Source organism: Lates calcarifer, linkage group LG9, assembly GCF_001640805.2.
Source record: "Lates calcarifer isolate ASB-BC8 linkage group LG9, TLL_Latcal_v3, whole genome shotgun sequence".
Classification (NCBI taxonomy): Eukaryota; Metazoa; Chordata; class Actinopteri; family Centropomidae; genus Lates; species Lates calcarifer.
Genome location: NC_066841.1, coordinates 8,397,216 through 8,423,762, shown reverse-complemented (window position 1 = coordinate 8,423,762; position 26,547 = coordinate 8,397,216). Strand labels below are relative to the sequence as shown.

The following is a 26,547-nucleotide window of genomic DNA, read 5'->3' as shown; positions in this document are numbered from 1 at the left end:
CGAACAGAGTGGAGTTTTACTTGCACCTTACCTTACCTGCATTATTATCAAAAATGTCCGCTTTACTCAACTATCAGTGACAAAGCTCATGTGCAGCCTACTAATGTTTACTGAATAATAACCAAAGTATTACTAAAGGTGTGGAGTGGTTTAGCATTAAATCGAATTGATTAAATGGATTTTCCTGATAATATTGTTTGTTATATTCTGGCACAATCATCAATTTCCACATCACAAAAGAAAGAATGAGGTAGTGAAAGAAAAGGAAGAGTGATATTTGGAGCCCTGGGACTGGTTACTGACGTCAGACTATGTAATGAGATGTGTAATACTATAATTTGCCAAAAGGGGGCAGTGATGTCATTTTCCAAAGTAGAAAACACATCTATACAAATGGACTTGGAATAAACACAAGAAGCAGACAAATGTCAAACCACAACTCAATGGCAAGTGGCTCACTTTAAAAGCTCATAACCTTGGTTTTACTTGTGGTGCAGAGTATAAAACAGTCTGGTATGAAAAGCTGATTGTTAAGAATAAGAGAATAAAATGAAGACTGAACAGGTGGGGTTTGGTGAGGAGGGATGTCGTTTATACACATTTTAGTTCATTTTGCCCTTATTTCAATCTTAGGATTGCACAAACCATAATTTTTATGAACAAATCCGTCAAACGTATGCTTTATTTTTAAAGTTTTCAACATAATGTGGATTATTCTGAAAGTTTCAATCTGATTCCAATCACTTTTCCTTGGGTATTTTGCTTTACTGCACCCATCTATTTGGGGTAACTGCCTTTAAAAAAAAAAAAAAAAAAAAATTACAGATATATCTTTAGAATCAAATATAAAATGGACAGCGATGAATTTAATCAAGATTAGTTTAACAAAGTTAAACAATAAAGAGTGAACGTTGCTGGCTGAATAACACAGGGTTTTCATTTTTTTAGAAAGTAATACTGACAAGAGGAATGACACCTAATGGGCTATAACATTAACAATATGCAGAACATTAATCTACTAGGCCATCTACTGCTGCTCTCCCCGCCAAACAAATCATCACAAACAACATGTGTGTTTTGTGTCTCCACAGGACACCTTGGCTTTGTATACAACTCCCCCCTCTCTCCTCCATCACAAAAACACATTAACTGTCACTGCCAGAACACACTAAAGTGGAGCTGATGCAAACATAGGAGAGGTTTATGTGCTTACAAAACCTGACTAGACATCTGCTAGCAAAGAGGATGGTCATGCTGTGTCACTTGGCATTAATGCTTGCGTGTGACGGAGAGGGCAGAGGGGAGGTGAGAAAGGTAGCAAAATGCGAGTGTGGAAGAGAAAACGTGTCAGAGAAGAGAAAGTAAATGGAGAGAGAGGACGAAGAAGCCTGAGAGAAAGAGTGAGAGAGAGAGTTGTTGTTCCCAATGAAATTGTTGTCATACTGCAGTTTTCTTAGTGTAGATGCCAAACCATGTGACATGTCAACAAAACAGCTTTTCTGCGGTGATCTCTTGTTAGGACATGCTCGCACACCCACACACATACACACACACATGGAGAGAGAGCCTACAGTTGATTACAATCATGTCCTGATCCCCAAAATAAGAATCTAATAGAAAGTTAATTCCCACTGGTGGTAGTTATTCATTGCTAACTGCACAATGAAACCCGTGATGATGGTGGCCTGTGATAGATAACTTCCACATGTGCTGGTTTCTGTCTGTTTGGCATTTGTTGCTACTGTCAACTGGGATGCTACATCTGTCTGTCCACACACACAACAAGATGATGAAATTCCACATAAGAAAACCTGAAAGACATGTTAATGTTAATAATCCCTTCCTCTTACCTATGGCCCTGATATAATTTCCTGATCCAGTTTGTGTTTAACACAGACTCAGATATGTTGAAGGTATGTTGTTGAGTCTATGGTAAGTACTCCTTCTACATGTTCATCATTTCGTCTCCATCTTTGGTTTTTGGGGCTCTGACCACATGGGAATGACACATTCCACATGTTTTGAAGGATATTTTCGAACTAGAATATAAACCAAGGCTCCATCTTGTCTCACTTCTGTCAATCTACGTGCTGTCATGTCAGTCTAAATTTAGGATGTGTACTGTACAGTACTTTGAATGAGACCTCTGTCAGACTGCTGCTCTGAGTTTTGGCAACACAACTCAGATACAACATTTATCTGTGGGAATGAGGAATACTGGAGCAGACAGACTATGAAGCATCATCAGCATAGAAAACAAGACCAGCATATATCACATGCAGCTGTGAATATGGAACCTTTGGAAGCAACATTGTTTTTTTAAGTATCTTTTATACTTTTATTTGATGTGCAGCTGTGGAGTTAGACAGGAAATGCAGGGAAAGAGAGCAGGGGAATGACATGCAGCAAATGGGCCGGCTGGCTGGGAGTCGAGCTGGGGAGTCCCTGCTCTGGGCACTCAAGTCCATGTGGTACGTGCCCTAACTGTTCAGCCATCAGTCTCCCCACAGGAAACAACATTATTAACCAACAAGCCAAAATAGCCTATATTAACCATGATGACTCAGCAGCAAATTCTTGTGCTGGACCACATTATTGATTGGATTATCGAAGAGAAAGTACAGCAATAGATTAGGTTGGATTACTATACAGAGAGCACCTCATGCTGACTCATGCAGATTAAATTTGTGAAGAACAGTACAGTAAAAGAATAAATGATGCTCTTTTGCATTACGCCGGAGCTATTTGATTCATGTTCAGGTAAGTGAACTGGACTTGAAAAGACCCTCTCAGAAACTACAATGCCCATCAAGCTTTGGAGGTAATCCTCTACTCCATTGATCCCATGATAAAGAGATAAGATAAAAGAAGGGATAACAGCTAGATTAAGGATTTACAGGCTTCTGACTGTGTGGGAGTGAATGGGAATGGTGTGGTGGGATAAAGCGAGACAGGCCGCAACAAGACGTCAACGCAAAAGTATCTGTTTAACCTGAACATTTAAGTCTTTCATCAAAAATCCTGAGCAGAGTTTTAGACTTGGTTGAATCGCAGTTAAGACATTATGAATATTCTTTTTTGAATCCAGAGCTGAACAACTGATCTTTGATCTATAAAGAATAAATAGCGCACTTCACATGAGTTTATTCATCTAACACTGAAAGCTCTGAATGCCCTACAGATACTTTTGTTCTTATTTAATTAAGGTTCATTGTTTTATCTTTGGGATGCAGACATACAGCATTCCAGTTAAGGCTTGTTGCTAAATCAGTAATCTGACGAATTTAAAATGTGCTTATGCTGCTGCTTTGCTCTGCTACAGGGGGAAAGGCATCCTTAACAAACCAGCTGTCTCAGCGCATCAGATGACATTTTCATAATATTGAAAAAGCCAGTAGGAGAAATGTGACTTTCTCCATTTCTCATAATAGCTGACCGGAACATCAGCAGCACCAAAGTGGAAGGAGAGGGACGTGAGGCAGAGCACGCTGACAGCACAGAACCCAGATTAAATATTGACCATCTCCTGGAGGAGCCTTGCTGAGAGTGTGTGCACGAGTAATGGCATGAATTTACAAAAGATTCCGTGTTTATATTTAGAATACACGCTTGAAGGGGCATTTCTGTGCTTGTGTGTTTTGTTTTTGTGTGTGTGTACATGGGGGTGTGTTTGTGCAGCGATAACAGTGAAAGAAACATGTACATGCGAAATGCACACACACACACACACTCACTCACTCACATCAGGACCACATCTTTCCCAAAGGCAAACAAAGCAGAGAGCAGGGAGGTGAATTGAGATTTAGGTAGCGCCATCATTTGCATTTTAATTAAGCAGCTTCTGTTTGTCCCCTCCCATCATCTGGCTGGGCCTGGGTCTCTGGGGGCCACTTGTGCCGCTCTGCTCCTGCATACCTTCACTGAGCAAACCACAGGTTACTCAGCTAGTGTCAGCTAGCCGCTATTCTAGCAATCTATAAATTACGTAATAATAATAATAATAATGATAATAATATTGCCCACACAAATCCTGCAGTGACCAAATTAATGTTGAATCACATGAACCGAGGATTATGAGAGAAACTCTTTCACTAAATGAAACCATCAGTACTATCGGAGGCCTGAGTGCCTTTTTGAATATCTGAAGGCACAGAAAAAGTTCAGTTGCTAAGACTGCATTGATGGTAATGTATACAGACATCAGACTTAAGCAGAGCGACAGTTTGGGTGAGTGAATGCGTCCTAACATGGTAGTTTAAACCTTGTATCTTAGATTACTTCTGCTACTTTCTACCTATTATTCTTGGCTGAGACAATCTCTTGGTTTTAAGCACCTTCCTCCTCATTTGATGCAAAATGTCAGTTCCTCACCTTCTCAAGGCGATGACAGTCTTTTGAACCGTCTAACATGTTGTAGCTCAGTTGAAATGCAGACAAAAACCTCAGGCATATTGTATACACTGTCTATGGTAAGGTAAGATATAATGAGCCCCATTGATTTCCATGTGCTGCTTTCATGTACCCATCATAAATATTTGATGACTGGTGTGGCGGCCTGGCCAGACTGAGATGGAACTGGGGCCTGCGGGGATAGAACTGGGTGTGTGTGTGTGTGTCAGGGTGTGGGTATACATTCAAAGGCAAACAGGAGCAAGAGGAAGAGAGAGTGTGAATGGAACAGAGAGCAAGGAAGAGTGTGAGTGTGTGTGTGTGTGTATGTGTGTATGTGTGTGCATATGTGTGTGTGGAAAGGGTGCAGTAATGACCCCCCCATGAGCAGAGGGAGGAGCCAACAGAGCCTTTTCGCTCGCTTGCTCCTGCCCTCCGTTTATGAATAATTAACTGGGAATCTGCCAGTCAGAGAGGACTGGTGGCTCATTACAAGGCATTATGTACAGCAGTGTCACGCAAGCTATCAATCAAGAGGCATCCATTCATGTGCGTCAAGTCATCTCCAGGGATGAGAGAGACAGTGGGGGGTGGGTTTTGTGTGCGTGTGTGTTTGTGTTCGGGGAGATGGAGAGATGGGGAGGCCACAAGAGAGGCACTGAGCAAACAGAGAATCACCCTTAACTAAGCAACCCTGGTATGACCATATAAGGGCATGGGCTCTGCTTTAGGCTGCAGATTGGCCCCTGCACAGCCGTACACTCATATGATAGTGAAGGTCATTTAGAGGGCGGGGTCATAACATTGTCATGCTCAACAAGACACATTGGAGCTGGAAAGAATTAAACTGAATTAAACTAAAAATCGCTATTATCTACATCTTTACCATCAGCTGTCTGTAGGAAAGTAGAGAAAATAGATACTTTGTTGCACCATAGTGTTATTTTAGGTGAAATGAGGATTTTAATATAAGACTTTAATACCGAAATTATTGTGAGGAAGAACAAACATTTTGTTTTGTAAATGTCACTCACCTCTCCCTTCTTGACAGTCATAGACTGGCGTCGGGGCGTCGTCTCCTCGTTTATGCTGGACAAGAAGTTCTGGGAGATCCGCAAGGCGTCCTGCAAAAGAGGGTGGTCTGGGTGGCTGGTGGGCGTGTGTTTAAGCAAGTCCTACAGAACAGGAGTAGAAGAAGAGATATTGACTTTCAAAGGCCAGCTCTGGGTATATGTATAGTATGCACACAGATGTGCATACTATACATACATTACAGCATAGTACATATAACTATTGGTCATTATAGCATGCTCTTCTTTTTTTTCCATTTAATTTGGTTATTACATTTTCATAGATGCAATAAGCTAATGGTAAAATTAAGTATAAAGACAGTCATTAACAGTAAGTTACCATCTTCACTAAAACTCTCTCCCTTAAAAGTCCAAAACACATGAAACATTGAACAAACACATGCATGATTGCATGATAGAAAAATCCCATTTCTAATCTGTCATCTATTACATACAAACACAACAGTCTTTTAATATGGGGAGACAATGTCAGGAAGCATTGCTATATCAGCGCTCGCTCTTACTTACATGAAGTACCAATGTACTGCGTGTCACTCTGTCCACTGGTTTATACAGTAAAGCTGTAGATTAGAAAACAATCAGACTGAATTGTTAGTATGATTGAATGGCTATAATATTTCAATTAATATCATATTTGAATAGAAACCCAGCACGAGATGACTGACCCTCTAGAGAGTTCTTAGCTGTCTGGTCCTTACAGTCCTTGGGGCTCCTCACCTTCAGGTTCTGTGCAGAGACAAAAGGCAAGTTCAATCAGTGAGGTAGAAAACCCTTTAAAAAAGACATTTAAAACCTCTTCGGTGCAGTTAAACATTGTGAAAACACAGTGAGGTTATCATCTTCATCTCCAGCTATGAGGTCATCCACTTCCAAATTAATTATGCCATCCTCAGCAGCTTTCCCCACCACCACCATCTTGCTCAGATGGCTCAGAGTCATGCATCATTACTTACACCATTAACAACCCTGGATGATGAATTCCCCATCCTGTATGTAGACACCAGCCTCAACGCTAACTGGTAGACCTCATAAAACATAGACGAAGACTGATGATGTATCAGAAACTGCCACATGCTTGAAAAAATAGAGAAAGAAATGGTACAAGGGCTCCTAGACTTAGCCATCAGACCACTGAAAATACATAGTTTAACAATGAATTTTATTTTTATCCCACTAAAGAAAATTACTGAAGAGGTGTGCATTTGTTCCGTTTAATTATTCACACAAACTCTTACAATTATAACGATGAAACATTCTTCTAAAGGCTGAATCTGAGCTCATATTTGCAGCTGCTGGATGAACAGAAAAATCCCATAATGTAAGTAATACCGTTGTTCCCATCCATGTTAGATTGGTTGAATGTTACACTGTTGGGAATGCAGTTTACTAGTTTAAACTAGGCTAAATTTAGTTATATCAGCCTCCAAAATTAGATTTGAGGCACAAGAATAAGTGTTTTCAAATCCAGTTTGTGCATGATAGAAGAAATTGTTCTGAGCCATCAAAGCTGCTGGAAACGTTTTTATTTAATTTATTACGCTGTCAAGGCTCATCTACAGTCTGTGTAGGTGAGCACGTTTTCCTGGTTGAGACATGAGAATGAGACCAAGCTGAAAGCCAGGATGACCAATAAATACAAATACCAGCCACCATCCTCTGTATTGTGCCATTTAATCGATGGACACACATGTGTAATAGATAAACAATAATGTACACATAGGCACACATAAAAATTTCCTCAGGCTGCATTTGAACAGAAATGTTCTTCAGGACATTCAAATTTAAATGCATGGAAATGATAGAAGCTGTGTGGGTGAATAATAGGAGAGCGTTTTGCAAGTACAGGACATCAGGAAGCGACTAAAAGCAGCCATTAAATAGACTCTTTATATACAACATGACTAACTGTTCATTTCCCTAACTGCGCATAATTTAACACTCTGTTGTAAGTAAGTCATCCTTTTTTGTCATTTTTGTGCAACCAGGTAACACTGTCTTTCTCTTAAAAACTGTCTAGCTGCAGAACTAACCACCCCAGAGCTACATTGCTTTGTGACTTTTAGAATAATTACAAATTCGATGTTTTGTAGTAGCAGCACAATACCTCGTTGGCATTACACAAAGGTTTATATCTCTTTAGAGAAAACAAAGCTGCATATAAATCAAGGAGTGTGTAGAAGTAACGGACCAAGTAATAATGTTGTAGAATAAATGGGAGTTTAAACAAACAGTTTAGTGAAAATTTAATCCTGTGATAAATGTTCAACTGAACTGATACATTTACTTTTATCTTAATGAGATACAGCATTGCTCCTTACATCAAAGAGCAAAGAACTACTTGTGAAACTCAGTTGGATAATTTGCTGGTATGTAGGGGTTAAGTGTCTGACTGCCTGATTTAACACGGTGGTAAAATGATCCCATAACTCAAGAGATCACAGACTGAATCACAGCAACGACACTGAACCAGTATCAGTTCGCTTTTCCTCCAACTCCTTTAACCACATTTACGGTATATATCTTTCAATAAAAACACATATTACTATCCCTACTTGGCATCACTGTTTATTATTTTCCCTCCTCCCCCGCTTACCTCAGATATTTCAGCAAACTGCGTGTTAGCCTGGCAGCACTTCTCGGCTGTCTCCACAGCCAGCTCGTAGTTGTCCACAAACGCACGGTAAACTCCTAGCTGGCTGGCCTGATGGAGAGGAAGAAAAAGAAACAGAGGAGGGATGTAATAATTACTGTAGTAAGGGATAGTGGAGAAGTGTCAGGAGGTTTGACAGCACTGGCAATCCTTGTTTGGTGTCCAAATAAAAACAGTGACAGTGATGGCAAACTTGTCCATCACTCTTTACCTATTATTATCAAAGTCAGTTTCTATATTGAAGGAGAATTAAATAGCTGGCAGACATCATTCCCTATGTTTTCAGATAGAACAGTTCATTGTCAAGACAGTAAAAGCAGTGAAACACACCTCTTCACTACTTCCTCATAACTTCCACCTCTTCATCCTCTGAACATAATACTAGAAATATTTTTTCTACAGTTTTGTTGGTTGTCAAACCTTACTGATACGTAAATAACACAAAGAAACACACAGATAGGCAGATGGAGGAACAGTGACATAATGCAGCCTCTCTTCATACTCAGCCAGTACAAATACTATTATTGTAAAGCTTAAATTTTAATAAATGATTATAATATTGATAATGATGGAGATTACAAGTGAGGCAATTAATTTCTGCAAGTTTTGTTAAAATCTGAACCGTGGCATTTGAAATATTGAACACCTTGACCTTCTCAGTGTAAAAAATGTCAAACTGCAATAGTGAGATGAATAATCCTTGAAATTTCATAACTGAGACGGGAGATTTAGTCCAGTCAGCTGTGTCTGAGAGACTGTATATGACCCCGGGACGATCGAATGAAACAACCAGCAAAAGAGAGACAGAGATCACGGTCACAACAACAGTACGTTACCACGGAGCTCCTCGCAGCCAGCCGTTGCCACAGCAACCGGGGAGACCTGCACTATGCCACTGGGGTGGGTAATTAATGATTGGTGTAACGGAGAGCTATGAAAGCACATTTGGTTGGGTGGGGGGGGCTGAACGGCTGAATAAAACTCCAGCAAACGCAGCGATCCATCTCGATGGCAGACAAAAGGACAGTCAATTCTCCTGAACAAAAGCCAAAGGAGGAGAGAGTACAGTGGAGACAGGCTTTTGCGTGCAATGTCGAGAGTCTCACACACACACACACCTCTAAAAAGAACACCAAATGGGCCTATCTCAGAAACTCTTACCTGAATGTACTTAACATGAATTGCTACCTTTAAAGCTCTTTGTGTGCCAACTTATTACTATACGTCAGACCTTTTAGCCCAGTGTGAAGCTTAAATTTTGTTCTTTCCAGAGTAATCATTTGTATCTGTTATGATAACATTACTCACCACAGTAATTGCTGAGATCTGGGAACATGGTGACATTGCTATGAACAAAGTCCAATGGGATAAACAAACATGAACAGTAACATACAGAATATGATTTTATTTTGCTTTACTGGATTGTTGGTTTATCTTTTCTTAGTATTAATATAACCCAGTGTAATGTCTATTGACCTTTGAGCTTTCCTTTGTTGTTTTATTGTTGATTTTTAATTTTTTGCGAAGCACGTTGTTTGATTATCATTAATATCATCATGTGAACAGCCATGGAAAACTAGACATCCATGAAGTGTTACTATAATTGTCTCAAACTGACTAATTCATTCCCTTACAGCCTATTTTTAGGCATGACCCTAACCCTCCTAATGTGACCTGATCTTTGCCGTCGGGGGAGGGGGAACTGAGGCTGGAATGTGAAGTCACAAGTTTTCTAAACATCGTTTTCACTTATTGTGTTATCGCTGGCAGTTACACTCTCAGTGTGTGTATGTGTGTGTGTGTGTGTGTGTGTGTGTGTGTGTATGTGGTAGAGCTAAAAAAAAGTCCAACGAATAGCCACAGCAATAAGGATGCACCATGAGAGAACACAACAAACACACAGTGGAACTGTACCTCCTTTGGAAACAAATTGCTGCCCATGTTTTTAAAATACTGGCTGATGAACAAAATCATTCCAAAATGGGTCTTTTGTGTTTTGCACATACATCCACGAACCTGGGAAGATGTAAGGGTGAGGGGTAAAGCAATTTTCACAATCCTGCAATCCTGTGTCCTGCCCTGGGCCACACAATCTGCACCGCAGCGGAGGCCATTCAGAGCGTGACAGTTTGACTGTGGAGAGAACAGAGTACCCGAATATCTGCCAGCCACATCCACGGAGCCACACACTGCAGCATGAAGGCTTAACCAAGCGTTCGGCTGCCTGTTACAGTATCATAGCAGAAAAATGGCTTTGGGTGATGAAAGAAACTGCTTGGGTGTTTGGATTTCTCACTCTGGGATTTGTCCTGTGCGAGACTATGTGTGTAATCCACAGTGGAAAACAACATTAAGAAAACAGCCTCATGACGGACTATGGCCATTATATGAGAAGGCTGGATTTAGCTGCTTGATTTGTAAGGGAGTGCTAACAGATATTCATTCTCACACACTCGGTTGTCATTATGAAATTTCTGCCTGGAAAGCATTCCATATCGGATGCAGACCTCAAACTCTTTTGAAACCTTGTGAGTAGCAACCTGCTTCAACAGAGCAAAGAACAATTTAGGTTAGCTGTGTGAGGCTAAATGAGGGATCATGAGGTATTCTTCCTCTATAAATTCATAGAACTCCATCTCTTTTGGTCCTCCATCTCTGAAGCCTAACATTCAAAGCCAGTTTATCAGTTTGCCTGTCTTCATGGTGTAAAACCTTTACTTTGCCACTGTGTATGAAGTGTGTGTTTAGAAGAAGATGCACAAGTGTGATTTAGCCCTATTTTCAGCCTTCAAACACTTCTCCCTGACACTCATGCTCATAACCTGTCACTGACGCTTTGCTCTTCCTCTTTCTCTCCCAGTCTCTCGCCTCCCTTGTTCTGATGTTTTATGATTCCTAAACCCGTCTGCTCCCCTCACAGATTTCAGTCATGGTGAGACAGCTCTATCACAGTCGCAGCAGCCTAAATCTACTTGCCGACCCTACTCTACTCTCGTCCTCTCTCTCTCAGCCTCATCGCCCACCCCCCCACCCCCGATTCCTTGCCTGTATCTTCTCCTCTGCTCTCATCTAATCTCTTTCTCCCTCCCTCCCCACCTCCTAACGGAACGGCTGTCATGTAGCATTTTCCTTTTTTTTGTGGGCTCAGCGTCTTCTCCTCCTGACTTTTATTAACTACTGTCTGGAGGGAGGGAAGGGGACAGATGCAGTGTCGGTGTGTGCGTGTGTGTGTATGCTTTGGGGAGGAAGAGTAACAAAGACAGCCAGATTGTTGAGGTAGATAGAAAAAGTGTAAATACAGAGCGAGGAAAAAAAAAACCTGTCTGAGTCGGGCTGACGTAATGGTCGAGACCAGACAAAGAAAATGGGTTAACGTACGGTCACACCGGCACCAGTCGATGCAAACTTTCACTCCATCTCCCACTTGAAGCTATTGTACGAGTGACAATAGTTCTCATACGCTCACAGTCTACAATCACTCGGCTCAATATTTATTTATTACCTGCATCAGAACCATGACGTCATTTCTTTTTGTCTGAGCTGCATGTGGGGTCGTTTCATTGGATGGAAGGTTAATGTGACCGAGAAGCGGTTGAGCCGCTGAACAGCATATTTGATAAAAACTCGACTTAGGCATGTGTCTCTCTCCAAATTAAAGTTCTGATTTCTTAGGTGAACCCCAAGGGAAGGCTCCTCAGATAAGTCAGTGAGAGAGAGGGCGAGATAGAGAGAGAGACCTTTGGAGTGAGGACATTTTGGGCATTCCTCACTTTCTGACACACCTTCACATGGTTGTATAAGGGTTAAGACTAGGTTTTAGGGTTTAGGGTTAGAATTAGGGTTGGGGTTAGGCATTTAGTTGTGATGCTTGAGGTTACGGTAAAGGGCTGAGGAATGCATTATGTCAATGAGTGTCCTCGCAAAAATAGAGGTACAAATGTGTATGTGAGTGTGTGTGTGAGTGAGTGAGAGAGCGAGCAAAAGAGAGGGGCTCCTATTTATAGCAGCTTCTTCGAGACACAAAGCACACAGTGCTGTGATGGCCTCAGCTGCCTGAGGCAGAAAGGCGGCATTGTGAAACATGCCTGCACCTCCCTCTGTGTGTGTGTGTGTGTGTGTGTGTGTGTGTGTGTGTTGTGTGTGTGTGAGCGTGCATTCAAGCACAAGTGAATCTGAGGGGGAGAAAGAGACAGAGAGAGAGAGAGGGAGGAGGGGAGAGTGAGGGAGACACTAGTGGGAGAGGAGTATTTTGGAGAGAATTAACAAATGATTCATTGTGGGTTAATTGACCCATTGTGAAAATGATTAAATAGACCCAGTGTACATTTGGCCCTGACATCTTTGGCAGAAACTACTGGAGGGCAGAGAGAGAGTGAGCGGCTGTTAAAGAGGAAATGGGAAGAAAAGGACAATTCAGATTCAATTTGTCCAAATTTAAAATGACAAAAAGAGCATCACTACAAAAATCAAATCTGCATTTTGTTTTATTGGTTTATTGAATTATGCGGACGGACTCTGCTTCTGAAAGCCTCCCGATTGAAGAAGTGACATTACTGTGAATAATGTCACTGTAGCACAGTAGGTTTGCTTTGGGTCTGCATCCACAGGTCAGAAAAAATAGCTGTAGCACCCTAAATGTCGTTTCTAATACTGTCAGGTTTTTTTTGTTTTTTTGTTTTTGGGGCTGGGGTGGGGGGTGGGGTGCCCAGTGTTGTCACTTTGATTGGGGGTAACGTCAGGCAGCTACACCTAGGGATGTTTTCTGCTGTCACAAGTACGCACATACACACACGCTACAACTCTCAACATCTCTTTCTTTTTTTCTCACCAGTTTCTGGAAGAGATCCCCGACTCTCTGGTGGTGGCTCCACTGCTGAACGCGAGGCAAAAGTCCATCGTAGAACTCCTTGTGGATCTCATAGAGCTCAGGCACTTTGAAGAAGATGGTCTCTATCTGGGCCACGGTGAGGACGGGCTGCGACGTTGTAGCTGCAGCCTTTAGAGGCTTCATGGGCTGAGAGGAACAAGCAGTGGAGGCAACAAGTGTGAAACATGCTTTGCCGTGTATCTTTGTGCAAGGTAAACTTGAAGTCCTTGCATTAATTGGAAAAAATGTTGGGTCCATATTCATTCGTGCATCTCATGGCACCAAATGAAAAGTGAAGTGAATGACTGATTACACACTGATCAACTGTTTTGTATAATATGTGTATATGCAGTGTGTGTGTGTGTGTGTGTGTGTGTGTGTGTGTGTGTGTTCTCACCAGCAGCAGTGCCTCCAGATGACTGAGGTATGTTTCCTCAGTGGCCAAGATCCCAGACAGGACCCACTTCCTCATCTCCAAACCTTTTTCCAGGTCACATTCAGTCTGTAACAAACACACAGACATAACGTAAGTCACGACATTATCCACAAATACAATATTATGAACACAAATCAATACAATCTTGTACTTGCCTACCATATTTAACTTATATTTGCAAACTGCTTTCACACACTTTAACTCTTTGTGTCTGTGGCATGAAAAACATTCAAATCATCACGTTATTCTTTCTATCAGCTCTTTAAAGGACCTCTAATATGACTTTTTTGTAAACTGTAAATGAAGGGTTCCTAGTTCTTGGTTGAGCTCAAAACTCCCGCAGGTTTGCGGTTTAGAAAATCAAACTGCAACATTTGCACCTTCTAGTAATCCTCCCTAGTTGCCTCCCCGTTCCCCTCAGCCCAGTCAAAGATCACTGAGGAGTATGGACATGAAAGAAAACAGAGAGACAGAGAGATTCCTCGGGCTGTCTTGTTTAACCACGAACTCTGAAATAACTCAAACAGGCAGGGTCTCCCATGGGAGCAAGGTTGGCTTATAAGTATGTGTGTATGTCTGAGAGAGAGAGAAAGAGAGAATGTGTAAGTACCAAATGCACACACTCACACACACACACACATACACTGAGCCCAGGTTGGTACTGGAAGCATCCGGTCCCCCAAGCTGTGAGGAGGAGGAAAGAGAGAGAAAATGGGGAGGAAGGGTGAGAAGAGGAGATGGAGACATGAGTAAGACAAGGCAGATTCAGGGTAATGAAGAGAGATAAAGAATGGAAAGAGGGCAGACAAGGAGAGAGAAAGAAGGAATCTGACATGGTGAAGAAGAGACAATGTTAGAGGGTAAAGCTTTCTCTGCCACTGTAGCTGGGAGTAACACAAAGAAAGCAAAAGAAACAAGATAGAAATGATAACTAGATCAACAGGGATGAAAGTGGATCTAGAAATTATGTGGACAAAAGCCATAATGCACCTTTAATGCAATCAGGAACTGTCATGTCTTGTGTATACACACTAGGCACAGAAAGCCTACACACTAATGCTGCTGTATATGTTTACACAGCATTCACACGGGCTCCTGGTGAGAAAGAGGCCAAAGGAAGAGACTGAGTGCATGAGAAGGGCAAAATCTCGCTGCTGTAACTTCAGCTGATTCAGCCTGCTGGAATTAAGCTGCCTGGCTTCTTAGACTTTAGTGAGACACTGAGGTCTGAGGTGGGTTTGTGTGGATGAGTGCGTGTGTGCTGGGGCAGGGGGCAACAGCATGGGAGAGAATGCAGAAAATCTCTCTCTCTCTCTCTCTCTCTCTCTCTCTCTCTCTCTCTCTATATATATATATATATATATATATATATATATATATATATTATTATATTTTTTTTATATATTATATATTTTTTTTTTTTTAAAGGATAGGTTCACAGTTTTTCACATTTATTTAAAACAATACCTATACGCCTACATGTCTATATATCCTGTCCATACTGGCCATGATGAGATTCCCTCTTGACGCCATTATAATGGATGAGATAAGGGGTAAAATCTAGGGTTCTTAGCAGGAATGCAATTACACGGCAGAGAGAAATGCCACAGCTGATATGAGGTTATTTTAAGATAAAGTTAAAATATGTGAACCTACTGTGTTGTTTGGTCGGTATAATGTTAGGAAAAAGTGAAAATATTCACATTCACAATTGCCCTAAGCCAAACAATAGTCCAAAAACCAGACAGATTCAATTCAGGATAACAAAAAGTAAAAGCAAGTCCTCATGTTTGAGACTCTGGACTATTTTTTTAGTTTATCCGTACACTACAGTGTTCAAGCATTTTGTACACATGCATTCTAAAATGTATTTTTGTGAGCTGCATTTGAGCATGTACTCTGAGCACTGGGATGTCTGTGGGTGTATGTGCATTTATTTAAGTGAAGGGGTAAATGGGCCTGAAACCTGTTTCCATGGCCACTGCATAAGCAGATGCTAGCACGCACCTCATGGGACTGTTATAGCCCAGAAGATTATGAAACGGTCCAGGATTATTATGGCCTCTATTACCTTGGAGTCCATTATCAGCATGGTTAGAGCAGGGCCAAATGAACCTGTGCCAAAAAACATGATTTAAAAGCAACAACCAAACTGTGCACATCATAAATTTAGATTTCATTTCAGCGACTTGACTGAAGGTGTCGTGAACAATTAAAAACAGCACTCAGATTTGACACACCAGTGTATGTGGTTACAGTTAAATAAACATCAATCCTCTATGATGGCAGCTCTGTGCTGGTCTGACTAGGTTGTATAATGCAGTGAAGTCAGATGTAAACAACATAGGTATGACCAGGATTTTAAGGTGTTGCATTTCGCTCTAGCCTCTTAGCATCTTAGCCATAAAAACACAATGGGAGGAATTGTGTAAAGACTTAGAATGAGGCAAAGATTATTTGTTTTATTTATATGAATTGGAAAGAAAAATTATAAACTAGAATGGTACAATATATAAAGTGTATGCAGATCCTCCTGTTTATTTCATCTTAAATAGTTTATACCTCTACTGTACACTGTACATTCGACTCTCATTTGCTTTATCTTTCGCTCTCTCTGTCTGTCTTTCTTTCTTAAGTGAAGGACAAAGGAACTGATTCTGACAGACATGTATTATGCATCACACAGAGCTGTCTGGGGATCCCCGCTGTATATAACATCAGTTTCCCCTGGAAACGCTTTAATTGCTCATTATGTACACACTCTATGACAACCAAAAGCAGAAATGAGCAAATAAAAGGGTACTGTAAGTAAATAAGCAAAATATATATGATTTATGATTGCTCTTATATGTATTATGTTGAATGGCAGTGGCTTTGAATCTGTCCCCCCCCCCCCCCCCGAAATGTTTCTGAATTAATGAAAAATGAATGAAAATCCTTGCTGAGCTACAAGTATCGGCATGAGCTATGTGACTCTTAACTCTCACAGAGAACAGAATGCTGCTGGTAAAAGAACACAAGAAACATGAGGGTCCATTTGAAGTGTCACTAACATTTAAAGGAAACTATAACATCCAACCACATGTTACTGAACAAGCTGAGGGGAGTCGGGAGCCATAAAGTGCGTATTCATCCTCTCAGACCCCAAGACGACTCCCATAGGAAGTACCAACATCTCCAGACATATCATCTTTTATTCATCGCCGTGGTAACTAATGAGCCCATCTCTGGGCTCAGACTAAAGGGGTGTCTGCATGTGCTTTTTTTTTTTTGAATCAAAAAGTAAAAATAAAACACATTCTCCCTGTCTGGGGTATATTTAGGTTTGTGTGTATATGTTTTTATGTCCAGCAGAGTCAACAAAAGCTAATATTTCACACTTGAACCCTTTCAGCTCGCACAACACCCCTCGGCGGTGGCTCTACCTAACACAATTTCGAAATTCTGATTTGCTGCTGATTTGTTTATGCATGGATAATGTTTGCAGGGAGATACGCGAGGATCAATACAAACAGTGTTTATTTGACAAGTACGCCGATGTAGCTCAGGAGGCTCAGATAGAACCTGAGCAGCAGCAACTGTAATAACATTATTCTCCATCCTCTCTCTGTCTCCGTTTCCCATGGAGTGTAGGAGACTGTCAGCTCACATAAACACTCCAGGCCAGGTTGGAGAGGATAGAAGAGAGCGTCAGTGCCTGCCCCGTTCCACACTTTATTAACCCTTTTCAATTTTCATTTTTCATATTCTAATCTGTTTAGCATCCTGTTCTGCCATCCCTTGCTTTCTGAAATGCCTAATGAGATTGCTTCCTATCTCCACATGTCTGCCTTGTAATGGAGCTGTCTCTGAATTATCCTGTGCTCCTGGAGAAAGACAGGTTGTTTTTTTTATTTTTTTTAATGCAGCATGACTTCTGGGAATTTAAAATGCTCTCCAGCCAGATGTGATAGATGTTGACAGAGCTGCTGTCTGCTGGGGTATTCTGGATAGGATTCTTGTGGATGCTGCGTCATGCCATGATTTTAATTACAAGAAAACAAGCTGCGCAAGCAGTGAAGGTTCATTATAGATGTGACAGATCATAACAATGTGGATTTCAATCTTTCTAAGCCTCCTAATCCACTGAAGTTGGTCATCTAGAGGTTTAGTGCTGATGGAGAAGGAAAAGAATTGACCTCTCTTTGAGGTTGTGGCCCAAAGGTGCAATGTCAGACAGGATGAGGGGGTGAAGAAAATGAGGAAGATTTAGTTATTTTAATCTACAGTGAGGATCACCGGGGACAGAGAAAAGGATTCAGGAATTAAGAGGAATTCTGGGGCTGCCCTCATGGCCTGGGGATTTAAGTCATTGACCATAAAATGCAATATCCCAGGAAGTTTGTTGCATGCTGTTTCTCATCTCTCATTTTTTTTCTTTTATGTCATCTCTTGACTGTCAACTATCTAATAAAGGCATAAAAAAGGAAGAATTCTGTTTTACTTGGCAAAGAAAAATTAGAGTGTCCCTGATTGACCTGTAAGTATGTGTCATATGGTGCACTAAAATTAAAAGAGTGTTTGTGAAAGATGTGGTCAGTGTGCTCTGGAGAATTGCTAATACAAATATCACAGCACAGTTGTCATATATTAGTGGCTGATTTCCGATCAGTGACCCATCCTCCCCCTTCTTTTCCCTCTCCAATGCAGGGAAGAGTCAGACTATGAGAGAACAGGATCCGCTGTGGAAAATTAGATCAGCAGTAGGGCCTATTGCTGATGGTGATGACTCATCACAGTGACATCATAAAACCATCAGCTCCTACTGAGCCAATCAGAGCCCAGACAGGCTCTGACTCATCAATTAAAGAAGCAAGCCCGGATGCTGTTTGAAAAGGGGCCGTCCAAGGGCGAATCAAGGACAATGCTAACTCCATTTTATTGGCAGTTATTGAAAGCCTGTCTGGCCACTTGGAGAATTTGTTGATGGATTAATTGTCGTATGGCTGTATAATATATCTTACTGACCATCAGACGCTGCCCCTGCCAACCCTAAACACGCACCCACCTGCATCAGGTGTGTGCTCAAGGTTTCTGCCTGTAAGCATGAGAGTTTACCCAGCTAATGCTCCTCAATCTATTCTACAACAAATTCATCATTCTGCTCTGAGAAAAGACGTGTGTGTGCAGTTGTGTACATAAGAGAGGGAACCGGTTTGTGCAAACCCAGGCAGAAATGACATGATGTGTGTCTGTGTGTGTGTATAAATTAAAATCAGTGAGAGTTCCGAGCTAGCGGGGTCAGAGGTTGGATGCCGTTGAGGGACTCATCATTTATTGGCAGATTCGAGCAATCAATCAGATTGACAGGCGCTCGCTTGCCTGCCCGCTCAGACAGTGAGCAAAGACTGAGGGGGCAGAGTAACTGATACTGCTTCATGACCACTGATGCGATTACTTCCACCAAGGGCACAGTGGAGAGAGGCAGTATTAGCTTATTACATTCTCCCATGATACCCCTCTATTCTAGTCAAACACATGGCTGTAGGATGTTCATTTGCTACCTACAAATACTTTGGTGCAAAGGATAATGTGTAAATGCAGATGACCATTAGAAAAGTATAACTAAAAAAGAAAAAAGTATAAATAATACTATAATACAGTAATGTATATTGTGAATAACAAAGGGAAAAATTTTAGATAATAAATAGAAGAAATATGTACATGTAGCCTGAAACAGATCCTGACTGTAGCATCCATGTTCATTTTCATCTTTGCTGACTCTGAGTTTGTGTGTGCGTGTGCTTGTGTCCATGTGTGCATGTGAGTATCCTCCCCATGGTAACCCTTGAAGAGCACCAGACGTCATAGATCACCGGTTTTCTCTCCGCAGACAAGAGAGAGCGAGGGAGGGGGGGTAAGAGGATGAAGGCAGTGATGGGGAGTGATGGAGGTGATAGGTAATTCTGCCTAATACCCTGGATGAGGAAAAGCCAGACTCTTAAGGGGGGGATGAGTTTCTTCACCGGATCACTGCTCCTGGGGTTATGAGGCAGGAGATATTGTCCTTTATCAATCCTCTCAAATGGCAGATTTGATTTCTCATCAATTGACAGCGTATGATGGAGCAGGATTGCTGTAAGAATAGATTAGCCCACTTCCTGAACTGTATTGAGGTCAAAGTAAGTATTAGCCATTGAATAGTCATAGCAGCCATGTTTGGAGAATTGTGTATTACAATATATTGATGTTAACTAGTTCATAGCTTTAGTTTGTTTTGACCAGTCGCATTGGGGCTATTCTCCAGTTTAAAATCTACTTTCCTAAATCAACACCAGGGAAGAGACAGTGGGATGGCATACAGACCGACTTGGAAGACTCCAGCGATCCTGAGGAGAGGGTGTCCCGGCTACTGCGGCTCTTGGAGCTGAGGTGCGGCGAAGACGACGGCGAGTCATCGATGTAGGGCAGGATGTCGTGGTGCCTCCGCTGCTCTTCTGCACGGTCTGCATCGTAACCATATGTAGGAGGGGTCCCCGTGAAATGACCATCTATGGGAAGAGAGAACCAAAACACAAGTTAGCATCTTTTACATTCTTACACGACACAGTTTGTAGTGGAGAGAAGTGGCGCCCACCCACACACACACACACACACCAACACACACACACACACACACACACACACACACACACACACACACACACTCCAACTGAATTAGAATGGATTTGATGAGGTTGAAAAATGGATGTCTGAGTTAAATGGCTTAAAACTGAGAGTTTAGGTTTCTTAGAGTCAATTTTTCAGTATCTCTGTGACTTTATTTCAAACACATAGTTAGAAAAAACACTGAAAGACCATACATTTTTTGACTTGCAAATCACCAAATCCATGCGAAGTATGAAGCTTTCTGCACTGATCTCAGTTTAACAGAGGCAAAGGTGGGAAAACACAGGAAACAAACGGCATTTTGTGATGCCAAACATGGTTTCATATCTTCTTCAAAACATAACTTGAATAAGCTTTCATCTAACTAAAACCCATTAATGTTACATGACGTCACAATGCACAGTGGGCAGGATCTTGTCTTACATTTGCTAGTCAGCCTCATGCTCTCAGAATTTTGTCATGTATTGCAGAATTAATTTCCACCACTAATTAATGCAGGGCTGGAAACTGGGGCACACAAAATGAGTTTCCCCCCCTGCATCTTTGTTCCTGCATTCATACAAAAACACACCGCTCTGAGAGGAAGCACTTGAAAAGGCCAACTACAAACTGGGTCAAGGTTCAAATAATTTGAACAGTGAGTGCGGCATCTCTAGGGAAATTTTCCGCAACCTCCCTCTGACCTGCTTCTGTGGTGGGCCCTATCACTTTCTCTGTGGGGAAAAAAGCAGCTCTGCTGTCACAAAGTGGTTTTGCCTATGATTATAAGGGCTGCCCTTTGCAAGGAGAGGTGGGAGAGACACAAAGAACAAGAAACAAAGGTCAGCAAGCTGGATGCAGACAAAGTGAATTTTGACTACAAATGACTTGTTTTACAATGTCCCTGCTCAATGAGGTTATGCATTTTGTTGTGGCTTCCATTTAGCATGTTATGGTGAGTTTAAGTTGTTTAGCTTCCAGGAGGAGAGAGTACAGTCAGTGGTTCGGGGAATCTGGTGTGTAACAGCTGAGGGGAAGACATCATGCATCTCCAAATGTCACAGAAGACCTTTTGCTCATCTCCTCCCACTCCGACATTCAACAGAGCCGCGCTTCTCAGAGAGCTGACCAGGCCTCCTCTGTGCTGACTCAGACTAATAACATGCCACAGTCAAACACAAACACACACACACACAGACAGAGAAAATGCTCTCCAGTTCACACCAATTATAAGCAGTCTGTAGCTTTAAAACACATTCAGCTAGTACTTATAGTTTTCTTGGGTCTCTACATACATGTACAGTCTGAGTTTCACTGTGTTCCTTGGTTTACATATGTCTGTGTTTACACACACAGACATATGTTCTTAAAGTCACAGGTCATGGAGTGAGGAAAAAAAAAGATAGAAAGAACAATGCCAGTGTGTCCGGGGCCCGTCTGACCTTCAGCCCACCCACCGCTCGCTCCGTGTACTAGCTGCTGCCCGTGGGTGGGTGCTGCCCACTGTGCCTGCTTAGACCAATGGCATCCTGCCCAGTAAAGACCAACATAGAGGCTCTGTGTGTGTGTGTGTGTGTGTGTGTGTGTTTGTGTGCAAACAGTCGCTTCCCACAATGCCAAACCTTGCAGCAAACCAAACTGAGTAGTGTACTACACATTCTTCATTCATTTTTATTCTTAGTATGCACTGCTGCTGTTATTTTGCAATTTCCTGCACATACGCTGTTATTTATATATTTCAGAATTTCCACAGACTCTTGCTTATTATGTTCTAGTGTTAATATTAACGCCTTCCTTCATCCTCTCCTTCAGTCCTTGCTGTATCCTTTAAGAATTTGTAAATATCACTGTAGTATCACTCTAGGTTACATTTTATGTATTTTGCAAAGCACAACATGCACATTCAGCCTCTACCAGAGTGCAGCTAACTGTATTTATGCCTGATAGTATTACTGAGTTACAAGATCTAACCCTTTTATAGCTTGTTGCAACGACGAACTTTAGAGGACGACATGCTAACAAAAAGAAAACACATTTGTCACACGCAATGTCTAAAAAAAAAATACAGTGTGTGGACATAACAAGTGGGAAAGGAGTGAGTGCCATCCTGGCATGTTATTCTTTTCTCTTTTTTTCCCTAACCCCACCTCTGTGTACTCATGTAAGGGAGAATAACATCTCAAGCTGATGTTTTAAAAAAATGACTCCTCCAGCTGTTTCTCCACAACACCAGAGTAACTGCAGACCATGTTTTAATCTTCCTGCCACCTTGCTTTGGAAAAACTCTGTCACAAGAACACACTGAGGATGAGTGTATGCATATGTGTGTCTCTCTGTGTGTGTGTGTGAGTGTGTGAGTGTGTGTATGGAATGCCTTTAGTGCCCACACACAGCCTCGTGGCCAAAAATATTGAGCATTCAAACAACAATTTTTAGTGTGTAACCAACTCTTGGCTAAAAGAGGGCACAGTCACAGACCTAAAACCACAATGATGAATAATGATGATAAACTGTAGATAAAATGAGGATACATGAAATGCCAAATGAATCACCATAGCTCTGACTCTAACTAAATGGAGTGTCTTCTGGGGACTGTATTTCTCTGAGGTACAAAAGCATACAAAAGCTGGAGGCTAAACAGCTCCAGTTTATCAGCTTTTACAAAAAAAAAAAAGAATTAAAGCAGTTTTCTTTTAAACAAATGGATGATTAATAGAATAATTACTAATACGCCATTATTAGTCTGCTAATAGGCTTGCCTAGTATAGCGTCTACTGTATATCTTCAAAACATCTTAGCACACTATTACATGTTATGTATTTGGGCACATATAGTGCATGAGTGTGTGCATGACCAGCAGTTTCCAATGGGGGAGGGACTGAACTTTCCCCCCCCACACTCCCACCTCCATCCCCACCCCAGGAGGTGAATGAACTGCAAATATGACAGAAAATATGTGCCTAGAGAACAGGGCAAATACATACACACATATACACACATACACATATACATAGAGAGAAGAGTGTTGAGTGTTTTTTTCCCAAAATACAGTCAACCCATTGATTTCTTCCTAGAGCGCTATTGGCAAGATGAAACAACCAAACTCTGCTTCAAACCACAAAAATAAAAAAAAAATAAAACACACACACACACACACATACACACACACACACACACACACACACACACACATTCCTGTAAAATGTTTACATGGAAACAGTGTTTGGGAGGGGAACAGGTCTTTTTCCTGCTGCAGGTGGAAAACTACAATCATGCTGGGAAAAACTGGTGCACCGCTACCATGGCAACATACGTGTCTTTCCAAAACAATATCATAGGCCAGGCAGGGGTATCAGGGTATCAGGTTGTCATGTGATAGGGTGTCTGTTGATGGGACATCCTATACAACAGGGGTTTCAAATACTGTACATGGGGGCTGTTTTCAACTGCTAAATCATTACAGTTTCTGTGTGCTGTGTGCTGTATATGACGCATCACTAAGAGATTTTTTTTGGAACTGACTGAGAAGAATGAATTATGCATCTGGTTGTGTCGTTTTTCTGTGTAACTCTCAAAGAATCCGTGGAGACTGGGACTTGGTCTCTAACTTCCATACATATTTGGTGCAGATCAAAACATGTCTGTAGCATAGAGTAGCAAAAACTGCTACTTGCTGAAAGTTTACATCAAATGTCTGCTTTGATTCATAAGCTTGTTTACTTATACTGTGATTAGATTGCTCTTGATTTAATCTTATTAAATTTTAATAGATTAATAAACACTCTTGTTCAGTTTCTTGCCAATAGTCTGTACATAAAATACAGAGCTGGACTAAGGCTAAGGCTAGCTTAGCATAAAGACTGGCAGCAGGAGAAGTCTGAAGTCTGAGTTTTTACACTTCATTTTTTTTGCTCCAATTAAACAAACAGAATGCTAATTATTGTTTAGTCAAATTATTTAGATAGACAAGGCCAGGTTGGCTGTTTCCTCCAACTTCCAGTCTTTATGCTAAGCTAAGCTAACTGTCTGCCAGTCTAGCTTCATATCTAGCTTACAGATATGAGAGTGGTATCAATCCTTTTGTTTTACTCTTAGCAAGAAAGTATATAGAATAGACATATTTCTAAAAACTATTGCTTTAAATGAAACACGTTCTGGGGCACACTCCTGACCTGTACAAAAGTATCTCTTTCATGTAAGTTTGCTGTTTTGCTGTACAGTCTGTTTTTAGCACTAGCATACACAATAGGTGCCTTGTTGTAGTGAGAAGTAATTTGTCATGTCTCATGCTACACTCTGTTTATTCTCTCTTTGCTCTTATACCTCTCAATTAAAACTGAACACAAGTCTTTCATTGTCTTTGTCTTTTTGTTTGACTGTGACTGAGTCACTTGCTCTCAGCTATGATGGATACAACATCTATGCATACTGTTATAAAAAAAAGATGAATGGACAACAATCTATTTGCCTCACTCATTTCCCACACATACAAGGAATTAAAAGGCTTGTCTGAGTTTAATTGAGATAAAGAGAGCTGTGGACAACAGACAAAGGAAACAATTGTTGCCTAAAGGCCCTGTAACGCTCTGTGTGGCGCTGGATTAAAGGAGGGGTGAAAAAAAACAAAAACAGGAGAAAAGCACTGTTAAGACCAAAATAATTATGAAAATGACAACAATAAGATAGAAAATTATAAATAACAATCAAGAGAGAGGAGATGGAGACACCGTGACAGACTGAGAGCCATGAAATTAGAGAGAGAGAGGGAGTAACTCTCAAAGGAGGCATAAGATATCTTCGATAGTAAGAGCTCCCTCTCCATCCCCCCATCATGGTTTCCATTCAGCATGGTCGTCATAAATCTGCCCGACTGCTGACGCCTTTATTGTACTCTGGGAGGAAGCCTGTCATCCTAACACTGCCAATATAACCCCACCTTTAGCGTTCTCTCTCTTTCTCTGTCTCTTACAAACACACATGCACACACACACACACACACACACACACACACGCATTAACAAATGCATCACATGCTTACCTTAAAGCCCCACCCAGCCCCATAGGATGCTAATGTTACGCTACAACACTCAGAGCCGTCTCTCTTAATCCAGCTATTTGTCTGGGGAGGAGGAAATAATCAAAGATTGAATAGTGTGTTTTAATGGCGTCCACCAGCTCCTCCCCATAAATCTGATTCATAGACAGTGTGCTAGTAGGGCACAGTGGATTTGAGAGGGCTAATCATATTGAAGAGGTCAAATCTGGATACTGGAGATAAAGACGATGCACCCCTGTCTCTCGAATAATGTTGCAATTTTCATTAGAGCCCCTCAAAAATGGTGTCAAATTTATATGCAGTGCTGTACTGTAAACTGTGATGGAAAGGGAACTGGGGTGAGAGTTGCTGCAAGGGGAGGAAAAGAAAGAGAGGACAACCCTTCCTCTGAGTTCCACCCCCCCACCCCCCACCCCCACACACACACACATACACACAATCCCTTAAATATCCAATTTAGAGACAATTTAGCACAGAAAAGAGGGGGGCTGGTAGGCAAGTGAAAAGTGGAAAGCTGTGGAAATTAAAGTGAAGCCTCAGCTACAGCATCGCTGGGGGGGACAGACATGCCGTCAAATGAACTTGAACACAGCGTTTCTCCCGTAATCCTCCCGCGACTGCACAGGCACTCGACAGCAGTTAATTTGATAAATGTTGCTATCTTGTCATTAGAGGGCAGATGCAGCGCCATATACTGTAGTGCATGGGTGGCTCTATTCTTGAACCCCTCAACGTCTGCAATTTAGGCGTGAAAATCTAGTGGGGTGGCTCCTTCCACCTTCTCAGAAGACATGGGGCAGTTTAGAGAGGAATGCTTTGCTCTCAATTGAGGTCACACAGGCCACTTTGAGTCCCTCATAGAAATCGTTCAGTGTAACTAGATTGGGAAGCAAGATGATTCTCAAAAGATGAATCTTAAAGGCATTCTTCACAGAACTGCTGTAAAAAATATAGCTGCCTTGGATTCTGTGTAACAAGCAAAGTGCGTGTTTGGCTACACAAATCAGTATCTCTACAGAGACAATGTGTTCCTGGAATCTTGTTTTATTGCATGAATTTATTTTTGTATTTGTATTGCTCCTTTGTGAGGGCCAAGAGGACCACACACACAACTGAGCATGAAGGCACTAACTTCTGCCATCTTTTTTCCCAACTCCACTTCTAACACTATTTCACCAATCAAACTAGCAATCACAGCCTGCCCAATGTCTATGTGCTGGTAAATTCCTGGTCCCCGCTTCCTGAAATTATTAACATACTTGGGCTGAGAAATCATAATAAACCAATTTGTTTCCTGGAGGTAATCTCATGGTCCCAGCATTGATAATCTCAGTGGAATCGACCCAGCAGCAGCAGCAGCAGCGGCAGCAGCCGGTTTCAGTTATAGAGCTGGGATGATCACCAAGTCTGAGATACTGCTCCTTTAAAAAC

At 41.5% G+C, this 26,547-nt stretch overlaps 1 protein-coding gene across 1 annotated transcript in view; it reads right to left on the bottom strand.

Annotated features, from left to right (window-relative positions):
• The window catches only part of bcr (BCR activator of RhoGEF and GTPase), a 78,103-nt gene that overhangs the window by 13,563 nt on the left and 37,993 nt on the right, over positions 1-26,547 (bottom strand). The window contains exons 2-8 of the mRNA XM_018670424.2: positions 19,779-19,963; positions 13,395-13,499; positions 12,959-13,144; positions 8,074-8,181; positions 6,146-6,206; positions 5,988-6,040; positions 5,424-5,564 (exon numbers count right to left, since the gene is read on the bottom strand). Coding sequence (XP_018525940.1) covers positions 5,424-5,564; positions 5,988-6,040; positions 6,146-6,206; positions 8,074-8,181; positions 12,959-13,144; positions 13,395-13,499; positions 19,779-19,963 — 839 coding nt within the window. The remainder of the gene's footprint in view (positions 1-5,423; positions 5,565-5,987; positions 6,041-6,145; positions 6,207-8,073; positions 8,182-12,958; positions 13,145-13,394; positions 13,500-19,778; positions 19,964-26,547) is intronic.